Below are 12075 nucleotides of genomic sequence, written 5' to 3'. Positions count from 1 at the left end.
CAAGAAGCATGGGCACAAATCTTCTGAATGCAAAACTAAGATATTAAATCTAGCAAAACAAATTGTAAAAGCTATATTTGGTTGGTACTACAACACTTGGTGCAGATGTCACTATTGTAGAGAATTTGGACACATTGGAATAAACTGTATGAAACATCACATGAGGACAAGAGACACCACTAAAGATGTTTTATTTGTATAAAACTTAAACATCTTGCCAATAACTGTATGAACATTGGAAGAATTGAAGATGAAAAGAAAGCCAAGATTGATAACATCAGAAAACAAATGAGACAACAGTGGATTCCAAAATTTTCTAAGAATGCAAGTCTGAGCAATGAAGCACATGTCATCAAGAATTTGGTGACTCAAGCATTTCTACTTGATCTCCCACAAGGATAACTAGAACTAAGATTCTGAAGTAGACATCCTACATCAATTTTAGTTAGTCAAATGGAAAGATCAATATTAGCATTCAAGATGCAAAGAGACCACCAAGTATCTAAATAAATTCTAGACCTTACCAAGCTAGGTCGGGTTACAAGACTTTGTTGAGCAAGGTCGAGAGTGCCTAAGTCATTGTGTGGACACTGGGTCATGAATGACTCTACCGAGTATTTAATCCAAATTAAGTGGAAGAGAGCTTGTCATTGAGAAAGTGAACATACTAGGCATTTATGGTGATAGGAAAGTGAAATTTGTTAAAAAGGGTGAAATAAAATTCATTTGTCACTATGAATTTTCAAGAGCTTATGAGAAAAGTGATTTATGTGCATCCAAGAGATCTATGTGAATTGTTGTTGATATTTTATATGTTTTTCATAAACCCTACTGAGCAATGGCATCCTCCAGCAACAAAACCAAGCAAGCATCCAAAATGTTAGTCTAAGGAGTTGAATGGAAGGCACCTAACTTCAAGTTGATTTTGGTAATTATAGAAACACTTGATCTTATCAAAGCTCAGTCACAGATTCCACCTAAGGTATTATTGGTTAATGATCCTTGCTTGCATTTTTGATGTTCAATTCAAGACATAGGAACCTTAGAAATGGATGAAACTTTGGAAAAGTTGTGTGTGAACGGTGCGTTGAATACTGAGCCTCAATACTTGGAAACCAAGGGTTTAACCCACATTCCACACATATCCTAAGAATTTAAGATAAAATTGGTAAGGTTTGTCCTTAGCCATGTACACAATGGGCAGCTATGGTTGGAGCAACCTATTCTCATTACAAAGAAAATGATTCATTGGATCACAGGGCTTCCAATGTTGACAAAGGCAAAAACTACCAAAACCCTAAGTTGGGCAGAACTGGAGAAGAAACCCTTTCCCAATGGGATGGAAAAGGCATGAAGATTAGCTGTGTAGCTAACATAGAGCTAAAGTTTGGAATTTATGTAATTTCACGCAAGATATATAGCTCTAGTTAACTCAACAGTGTATCATGTGAAACTGTGAATCTTGCTTTCAAGGTGGTGAAGAACAACATGTCCTTCAACCATGCCGAGTTGATGTTGAACCAATTCAACAAAAACATGGAGAGCTTTAGAACTTCAAATAATAACCCTGGTAAGTTTGGTTCACTTTTCACTTTTTTATTCTTCTTTGTGCAAAAGTTTTTCCTTCAAAGGGTATGTTGTATCAAGAAAAGATGTGCCTATACTTATCAAATCAATCAGTATATAACAGAAATGGGTGAAAATTATGTCAATATCATGGACAATTATTTTGATTGATTCAAGGAAAAGATGAATAACATATTCAGAATTCCAAAGAAACTTGTAGAAGATTACAAGGATGATATTTGTTTTATGGTAGATTGTGACAAAGTGTACATATAAGGAGTCAAACCAAGAGTGGTATGGGTAAAGCCACTAGATTATGAGGTTAATATTGATGATACCAGGGATATCACTGAGAAATTTTTGAATGAACATGTAGATCCAAAGGCTACATATTTTAGTACATATGATGAAGCCAAAGCCCAAATAGAACTAGAGATAAAGCTTCCTCAGGCTATCAGTAAAGGAAATAAGAGGATAGCAAAACTAACACAAACTAGTTCTACTCTCCCATTGACAGGAGGTAAAGGAGATGATGTAATTGAAGATGATGCAGAAGATGAGGCAAAATTAGAAGAAGAGCTAGTCAAGAATAAAGGTAAGGTTATTAGAACCAAATCTACCGAGTCATCTACTACAGTGTTTACAAGGAGAACATCTAGAAATAAATTGAAACTAGGTAAAGAAGCAAAGGATGTGATTTTCAAATGGCCTCCACCCACATTTCAAGAGAAATTGAAAGAGATTGATTCTAGAGCCAACATGGAAAATTTTAAATCATTAAGGTATGAAACCAAAAATGTAGAAGAGAAGAAGCAAGTTGAAAACATGATTATGTCTAGGCTAGGTAAATAGAAATATTCACGTGATCAACTTGCACAGTAGATTCCCAATGAATTAATGTATAAAATTAAACCAAGATGGGAACATGCCAAGAAAACTACCAAGAACATATATGAGCACACTCGAAGGTAACTCATGTTGAGTCTAAATGATAAAGAAGTAAAAGAGTCTATCAAGAAAAATGAAGAAAAACTTACTTCGAAATTCAACATCTATTTGATACTGATCAATGACATTGAACATGTGGGGAAGAATGCCACTAATACATGGAAGAACATCTACAATCTTCACCAGAAGAGTGATTGTTTTGTTCATGTTAGTGATAAAGATAATGATGATGAAGATGACAAGGAAGAAGAGGACAATGATGATGAAGAAGAAACAATTGATGAAAATAAAGATGATGAGAAGCAAGAATAGGAAGCCACATAGGAGAATCTCCTTAAGATTTAGGGCATTGAGGAGACTGGCCCTACAAAGATTGCAGTAGCAGTTATAGCCTCATTTTCTCACTCTCCAAGAAAAGCTTTAAAGCCATCAAGCTCAAAGAACATTTTTGTCGAGTTGGTTGTGACAAACATTGCAAATTAAAGCACTCAACCAATCTCTACACCTGTTCAACTCAGTACTTCATCTACCAAGCAAACAATGCTTTCTCCTTCATCGATTTTTCCTACTCTACAACAAGGTATTTCTTCAATCAATGCAATGCCTACTTTTGTTGCCAGTCCTTCCTTTTCCACTATTGTTACTATTTTGAGTATGCAAATAGTTAGTACAAAGATAGTTGAGGGCATGTCTCAACTAAGTACTAAGATTTCTAGCAAAGGCAAAGACAAGGAAGAATACATTGATCTTGTTGGGGAAATAGTTATTCCAATTTGCAATATCTCTACTCTGAATCTAGATCAAATGCATATAGTAGGTGAGCTTTCGTAGAAGGAAGCTAAGTAGCAAAGGCTTAGGGAGGGGAGAAATAGAGAACATCAAGTGTTAGAAGTTTTAATCTGCAAAGAACATTCTTGCACATGTACTTAGCACTCAGGTTGAGACCTCTCAACCTATTTTGGCTTAGTTAGAAGAAGTGGTTCATAAATTTAATGAAGATTTGAATGGGCAGGAGAAATTGTTGCGAAGAGCATAGAAGACATTTTAAAATAAAGTATTGGAGCTAGTTGCAAAAAAGATTGTCATATACCAAGTAGACTTGTCTACTATTCTAAACTCATTGGAAACCTCTACCAACAATGTCACTTCTTTATTTTGTAAACTATGTGATACATCTATCTTCACATAGGAAATCAAAGATAAAATTTCCAAGATAGAAAGATCTAAAGGCAAGTGTACACCAGCTATCACTTGATATGAGCTATAGTTCTTCTCATTACACAAAGATCAGATTTTTGATATGCAAGCATAATTGCTAAGGGAAGAAGCCATGATAAGGGCTACACTTGTAGATATACAAGTGATGGGGACATGACCCAAGCATAGAATGAACACAACAAGAAAGGGAAAATTTTATTAACTGTAAAAATATGCTAGTAAACTTAGTGCAGAGAAAATAGACTTCAAAAAAGGCCCTATGGGCTTAGAATAGCATAAAATTGGAGATAATTTCTTCTCCCAGTAACTTCTCTCAAACTCCACTTCGAACTACTTTTTACAATGCCAGAAATGTTCTTAAATAGACCCCGGAGGGTTAAGGATTAGGAATACATTTTAGAAAGTGCTAGTTGGCATCCACCAACCAAATAGAAGGCTCCAGAAGTCGCATTAGAAGTTGGCACAAAATTAGAAGAATCTAAAAATGGTAACCAAACTTTATGGAGGCATAACTTTTGAATCGTAGCTTTGATTGACGAACCGTTTACATTTTTGAAAAGCTCTCAAAGCGCTCTATAGCCCTATGGACAAGCTTCGCTCATCTCTCATTTTTTGGCCCTGTTTGAGGTCATTTAATGCCCCTAACCTAACTTTAAAGCATTCTTAGGAGGTCTTTAAAAATTGGAAAACTGTGATAACTTTCAAACTATGGGACCTTTTGACTTGATTCTTTTTTTGGAATGCTCTAAATTACAATTACATTCATCCGACCAATTTACACCCTCTAATTTACCAAAATGATGGCTCAATTACATAATCCTTTTTTTTTGGCATTTACACATATCCCAAGGTGATTAAAAACTCTACCCCAGAACACTAATAGTGGAACTGTGAGAGTTGAAACCTTTATTTGACCCAAATGGGTATCTAGAAATGAAAACACATGAAACAGTAACAAAGTCTAAGTACATTTTTTTTGGATGACACAAGATTGCCCTCATACCTCTGGATGCTCCTGCATCAAACACCCAGGGTAGATTGAAAAGTGACCCTGTCACTTTATGAATGGTAGAAGAAATCCCAAATGGGAAACCTCAGCTGCTGATATCCAAGTTGAGTCCTCTATCGGCCATCCTTTCCACTTGACTAGATACTCTTCATATTGCCTATTTCAGGTACTCCTACCCACACAATGATTTAGAATGTCTTCTATCTCCTCCTTTATAAAAGCAGAAATTGGACATGGCTCTAACATCGGCTCCTCATCTGCACCATCATCATGATGCTCTGTTAAGTCTGCAATGTTGAAACTAGGAGAAATGTGAATACCATCTGGCAACTCCACCTCATATGCATTTCCTAAGTCATGTTTCTTCAGAATTTTGCAGGGGCCAAATTTCTTCATTTTCAGCTTGTTGTAAGTACTGGTTGGAAATCTTTCTTTTTTTAAGTGTACTATGACTAGATCCCTTACTTGGAATTTCTTATGTCTTTTCCTTTGATCAGCCCTAGCTTTATACTCTTGATTCATCTTGGTAATGTGTGCCTGAACCTCCTCATGTATACGCTTGATATGTTTAGCAAATTTTTTAGCTTCAGCACTTGTCCTCTCCCCTCGCTCTATCTTCCTCAATTCTAGTGAAGTCCTTGGGCTACTTCCATATACAATTTGGAATGGTGATTTCCTAGTACTCTTGTTTATAGAGTTATTGTAAGCAAACTATGCTTATGGTAGAATCAAATCCCACCCCTTGGACTTATCCCCAACTAAACATCTCAACAAATTGCCCAAACTTTTGTTTAACACTTCTGTTTGGCCTTCAGTCTGCGGGTAATGTGTGGAATTGAATTTCAAGTTTGTTCTCAACTTCTTCCACAATGTTCTCCAGAAATACCCCACAAATTTAGTGTCTTTGTTAGAAACTATACTCTTTGGGAGGCCATGTAGTCTTACCACCTCTCTAAAAAATAAGTCTACAATATGGACAACATTATGAGTTTTGTGGCATGGAATGAAATGTGCCATTTTGGAGAACCTATCAACCACCACAAATACTGAGTCATTACCCCTTTGTGTCCTCGGCAATCCAAGAACAAAATCCATACTTATGTCCTCCCATGGCTTTGATGGAATAGACAATGGTTGATATAGTCCAGTATTGTGACTAAATCCCTTGGCGACTTGACAAATCTGACAACTTTGTACAAACTTCTTCACATCTTGTGAAACCTAAGGCCAAAAATAATGTTTTCTAAGAATGGCAATGGTCTTATCTCGACCAAAATGTCCTGCCATCCCTCTACTGTGTTTCTCCTTAATCAAATTTTCCCTCATGGAACTCCTTGGAATGCATAATTGATTGCCCTTGAATAACATACCATCCTGAATCAGATAGCCTAACCACTTAGTTCTGTCTGCAGCAAAAGGCTCTTTACAAGCTTTCCATGCTTCAACAAAATCAAAATCCTCAAGGTACAGATTCTTGAGTTCATCAAACCTAACTACTTCAACCTGTATTACTATAAGCAACAACTGTCTCCTACTTAGTGCATCTGCAACCTTGTTAGATTTTCCACTTCTATGTTTCAACACAAATGTATAGCTCTACAAGAACTCTACCCACTTCATATGCCTTTGATTCAATTTACCTTGGCTATTTAGGTACTTTAATGCCTGATGATCAGTATACAAAACAAATTCCTTTGGCAATAAATAATGCCCCCATTTCTTTAAGGCTTGAACTATTGCATAGAACTTTTGATCATAAACATAATACTTCTTTTTCGCATCATTCAATTTTTCACTAAAATATGTAATAGGCTTACCTTCTTGGCTTAATACAGCTCCAATAGCACTGCCACTAGCATCACAATCCACCTAGAACACCTTTCTAAAATCTAGAAGTGCCAACACAGGTTGTTCTGTCACCTTCTTTTTCAACAATTCAAAACTTCTCGGAGTTGCCACAGTCCATTTGAACTCTTTTCTATCCCCACTTATTGTGTCAGTCAGGGGTGCACATATGCCATTGAAATTCTTAATGAACTTTCTATAAAAACTAACTAGACCATGGAACAATCTTACCTCAGTAGTAGACCTTGGAGTAGGCCATTCCAAGATGGCTTTTACCTTCTCTGGATCCATCTTGAGACCTTCAGGTGATATAACAAACCCCAAGTACACTAACTCCCTTTTTGCAAAGATACACTTCTTCAGATTAATTAACAATTTCTCTTCCCTTAACCTTTCAAGGACACTACGAATATGCAATAAATGTTCTTCCAAAGTATTGCTGAAAATTAAAATATCATCCAAATAGACAATAACAAATTTTTCCAAGAACTTCTTAAGTACCTCATTCATAAGTTGCATGAAGGTGCTTGGGGCGTTTGTCAATCCAAAGGGCATGACTAACCACTCATAAAGACCCTCCTTGATCTTGAAGGCTATTTTCCACTCATCTCCTTCTCAAATCCGTATCTGGTGATAACCACTCTTGAGATCTATCTTTGTGAAGTACTGAGCTCCACTCAAGCAGTCCATAAGATCATCCATTCTTGGCAAAGGAAACCGATACTTGATGGTTATCCTATTTATATCTTGAGAGTCTGTACATTTAAGATATTAAGATAAACATCTCTTACAAAAGCAATTTTGAAAATTTTCAAAAATAGAGTATGTTATTAAGTGAATCACACAAGATGGAGACTAAAATTATTTTGAACTTTTGAATTTAGTTTTGATTGATAAGTGTTTTTGTCACTAATGCCAAAAAGAGAGATTGGTGACATTACAATCAAGTTTTATTTATTAGTGACATGCACACTTATTCAGATGGCTAGTAGCTACCAAGCTTATAGTATAGTTAACAATGTTAATCAAGTAATTCAAGCTCTACCAAGTTCTATAGTTGCTACCGAGTTACGGGAAAAATATTTAGTTTTCATTGAGCAGTTTCTACCAAGTTGGTGATTATCAGTGTAAACCGAGCTTCATAGTGTTTATCGAGTTTCTTAGTGCAAACTGAGTTCTCTAGTGCTTACCTAGTTTACAATTTTAGTAATGTGAATCCAATGTTGACCAAGCCATACAGTGTCAACCAAGTGATTTAGTTTATACCAAGCTCATAGTGATAGTGTTGACCAAGCTATGCAGTGTCAACCAAGTGATTCAATTTATATGACAAGTTTCATAGTGTTCATCGAGTCACCGATGTAAATTGAGTTTAGACTACTTGGAAGTTACTAGTATAAACCGAGCTTCTACATCTACTAAGTGCATGACGATGCCAAGCATTGACAATGGTTGTTGAGTGTTAGAACCTCATCGAGTTTGTCTTCAGAACCCAAATACCTATACTTGGGTCGACTTTGTGTATTTTGGTGAAAATTGTATTGTAGCCGACTTTGATGAATTGTAAATTGGATTAGTATATATGTAATGTATTGTATCACTTCCAAATAAGAATAAGAAGTATGTCAAAAAGATTCTTAAGTAGAAGTGTGAAGTAAGAAGGCTACAAGCAGTGTAAGGAGTAGCAAAGATTTATCTATCACAACAAGGTGATCATTACACTCAAAAGGAATCTCATTCAACAAATCAAGGTTGTAGATTAGAGATCAGCCATTGGTTCATCCTAATAGGTGGAATAGTTAAATCCCACAAGGTAGAATTAATAGTCTTTTGTAAATCTCTTTACTAAGTACATACTTCACTATATGTTTGTAAATCCTTTAGCAAGGTGGACCTAGCAATCCTTAGTGCTCTTAATAGGGCAGATCATCAGAAGTGATCATTGCAAGCCTTAACAAGACAACTTTATACTATAGTACTAAAGCTTGTAGGTATCATCCCTATCCCAATTTTACTTTCTATTTGGAAGGCTTATGGATTATCATATTGTGTGTCAAAGTGTTATGAATGTTTTAATGCTCTCAATTTATCATGCATACAATTAGATCATAATACATATGAAGAACTAGTTGGTGAATGAAGATTAAAAGTTATATTAGTTATTGATTCACCCCTCCCCTCTCGGTAACTTAGGCTATCATATATTTTCAACACAAATATCTTAGTAAAGCAGCCATCTAGAGTTAGATATTCAATCACCATGAACATGACAAACCTCCAAGGATGAGAAATGGAACTAGGGCTAAGATAAGAATTACCAATTTTAACGAACCTTTTACGCTCTTTAGCCGTATCCACAAATTCTTCCACAACCTTATCAGAAAGCTTCCTATCCCTATAAAAATTGATTCCCTTTGTATCAAGACTCGTAGCTTTTGCAATAATGTCCTCTGTAACCTCCATTCTCTAATTACCCACCAAATACTACCATCCTTCTAGGTCTTAATAAATTGGCGGGTAATGGACAAGTTGCTACCCTTTAACTTCTCCATGAAGCTTGTGAAATTCCCCTATTCCAGAATTTCCCAAATATTTGTCTTCTTCTTCTAGTCCTTGTAGCTAGCTGGCTTGACCCTCTTTGTCTTGCCTCCCATATTCTTCAAGTTATAGAAAAATCTCACCATCTCAATATAAACAGGCAGAATGAAAAACTCGATGTCGATATCACAGTAAAGGTTTTTATTAAATAAATAAACCCACAATTTGTGAGGCAATGAATAAATTGTCCCTTCAAAACTAATCATAATCTGCCACTCCCCAATCCTACCCAAATCATTATTAATCGTTAATGCCATGTTCATCATGAATGGAAAAAAATTGCAAACTTCTAACCTTATCATACTCAGTCAAGGATAACCCATCAGTAGGAACATTATCACCATGATTCGAAATCAACTTGGCATGACTTTTGCATGCCACATCGCAACCCAATCGAAAAAATGGTTATTTTCTCTAAAGATATGAGTGATAACACAATTCTCAAACAAGTTAACTAAACAAATAGCCTTGCATATAATATTATGAATTTTCCAAGAGGGATTATTAATTTTATTAAGATAATTGATAATATTAAGGAAGTCCCCCTCAAGCCAAATCTTATCTAGATTTATACTTTTGGCATAACTAAGACCATAGAGAGCCGCAATAACTTTCACCACATGATTTGTTTGTTCTCCAATAGGGATGGCCATCACTCCCAAACTATCCCCATTCATATTTTTGATGATGACACTGCAACTCACCGTCCCTACATTACCTTTCGAGGCCATATCAAAATTAATCTTACACCAGCCTTGTGGAGAACAATCCCACCTAGCCAAATTCCTAAGGTTATTACCATTCTAGATAAAACTTAACCCTTAAAGCATTTTTCCTTCACATTCATTCTGAGGTTGGTGACCTTTCCCAATAGTATTAATATTCTCTATCACCAAATGCTTAATCTTATGGAAGAACTAGACAAAATTAGTCTTATTGCCCCTAAACACCCTATCATTTCGTTCCTTCCACACACCCCAGCAAAGAAATGGGAGGATGAAATCCCATAACTTCGTAATCAAGGTATTATGAGAGGGAGACTTCCATTCTGTAAATAACTCTTGAATATTGAGGGGGAAAACCCATTCCATATCCAGCATACCACAGATCCTTTCCCATAATCTTTTAGTATAAGAATAGGGAATAGTTAGATGATAAGTAGGAGATAATTTCCACAACAAGTCAAATTGTGATATTGCTATCAGGATTTAACTATGTGATTTTGAGTCAAACTCATTGACCCCTGTTTCATGAGTAGTGATTCAACATGAATCCATCTCTCATGAGAATAAATGGAACACTTAGCACTCACTAGATCTAGGTGATGTTTACAGGGGTGGAGCACTAGGACTACCTAGGAGGTCACCATCCCACTACTACTCCATCCTAAGCATGTCTAACTAAAGAGTTTCATCCATGGTTAAACCTAAAGCTTGCAACCCCATTTGCAAAACCTTTACCAAGTGTTGTGCCTTATGAACCATTCATTAGAAAGCCGCTTAAGCTCATCAATTGATAAATCGAAGATAATTTCCATAGCAAGTCAAATTGTGATATTTCTATTAGGATTTAATTGTGTGATTTTGAGTCAAACTCACTGACCCATGTTTCATGAGTAGTGATTCACAGAATCGAAGTCTTAAAAAGCATTGCCATATTGAGAAGAAACAGAGAACAACCCATTGGGGTTATATTTCCATATTAAATAATCCTGCTCTTGAACTAAATATAATGCATATTTTGTAGAGTTTTTAGTTAAGTAATCACATTTGGAGACTCGTGAGAACTTAGGAGTCTAATATCTCATTTAGCAACTATGACTTGTTAACATTAAAAAAATGTTGATATGTTTCCTTACCTATGTTCAACTTGGTAAGTTATAATTGATAAGTTAAGCAATGTATTCATGTTCATGATTTTTTTAAAGATATATTTCCCATTTTTTATGGTTTAGTTTGATATCTCTCAGGCCTCTTAGTAAGGGTATTAAAAATAAAAAGAAATGTCAGTTTATTTTTATGTAATTTTGTATTAATACAAGTATGAATGAATATATATAAATATTTTATCTCAATAATCAATGGAAGTTATTACATGACTAAGTAATCTTAACTTAAAATTCCCTCTAACAATCTAAACAACCATTTATGTTAGTGTTTACAAGACCTATTCATCTACAATAATTCATGAAATTTATTTATATATAAATTATATAATATCTGCAATTGTGTAAAACTAAGGTGTGTGCATGAAAAAAAATAAGGTTGAAATAGATCAATTTAAAATAAAAAAGAATTAAAAATAACTTAATAATCTAGTTATAATATTGAATGAGTTTGGAAAAGCTGTATCAATTATAAAGTCACTTACAAAAATAAAAAATAAGTCATTATAACATTTTAAAATTTAGTTATTAATATATACTTTTGAAAAAAACTAACATGATTAGAAATGGCTTTGAAATATCATACCTCCTTCCTTCAGATGGGATAATTTTGTCAGAATTTGTAACTTGAGAAAACCTTGGCAAGCATGAAGGATCACATGGCAAAGGACTTGTATTGAAGAACTAGAAAATCATAATATGAGATCAATATATATCTATTATATTTGTGCAAATCAATATAGATATGAAAAATTTGAATATGATACATTCGTATAACCTTGTGATATTATTTGTGCTAGTATAGAAACCATTTAACCTATTATATATTTTATTGAAGGTTTAATTATTCACTATAATATTTCAACATTTTCTAGACAAGAGCCTACAACACAATGGTAACTTGTGAGTCTCTCATGTGGGAGTTCTTGGGTTCAAATTCGCTTAACACAAAAAATAAATAATTACAACATATAACAATAATGAATCTAGGCTTTGGTCATTGATC

At 34.8% G+C, this 12075-nt stretch overlaps 1 protein-coding gene across 4 annotated transcripts in view; it reads right to left on the bottom strand.

Annotated features, from left to right (window-relative positions):
• The window catches only part of LOC149556995 (putative serine/threonine-protein kinase At1g09600), a 289816-nt gene that overhangs the window by 129431 nt on the left and 148310 nt on the right, over window positions 1-12075 (bottom strand). For all 4 annotated transcript variants that reach the window (XM_089831639.1, XM_089831643.1, XM_089831642.1 and 1 more), the window contains one exon: window positions 11656-11753. In XM_089831639.1, the coding sequence (XP_089687765.1) occupies window positions 11656-11753 (98 nt within the window). The remainder of the gene's footprint in view (window positions 1-11655; window positions 11754-12075) is intronic.

This window comes from Cupressus sempervirens, chromosome 5 (assembly GCF_028749045.1).
Source record: "Cupressus sempervirens isolate cs-2001-9-10 chromosome 5, ASM2874904v1, whole genome shotgun sequence".
Taxonomy (NCBI): Eukaryota; Viridiplantae; Streptophyta; class Pinopsida; order Cupressales; family Cupressaceae; genus Cupressus; species Cupressus sempervirens.
The sequence above is the reverse complement of the archived record's forward strand: the minus strand, read 5'-3'. Positions and strand labels throughout refer to the sequence as shown.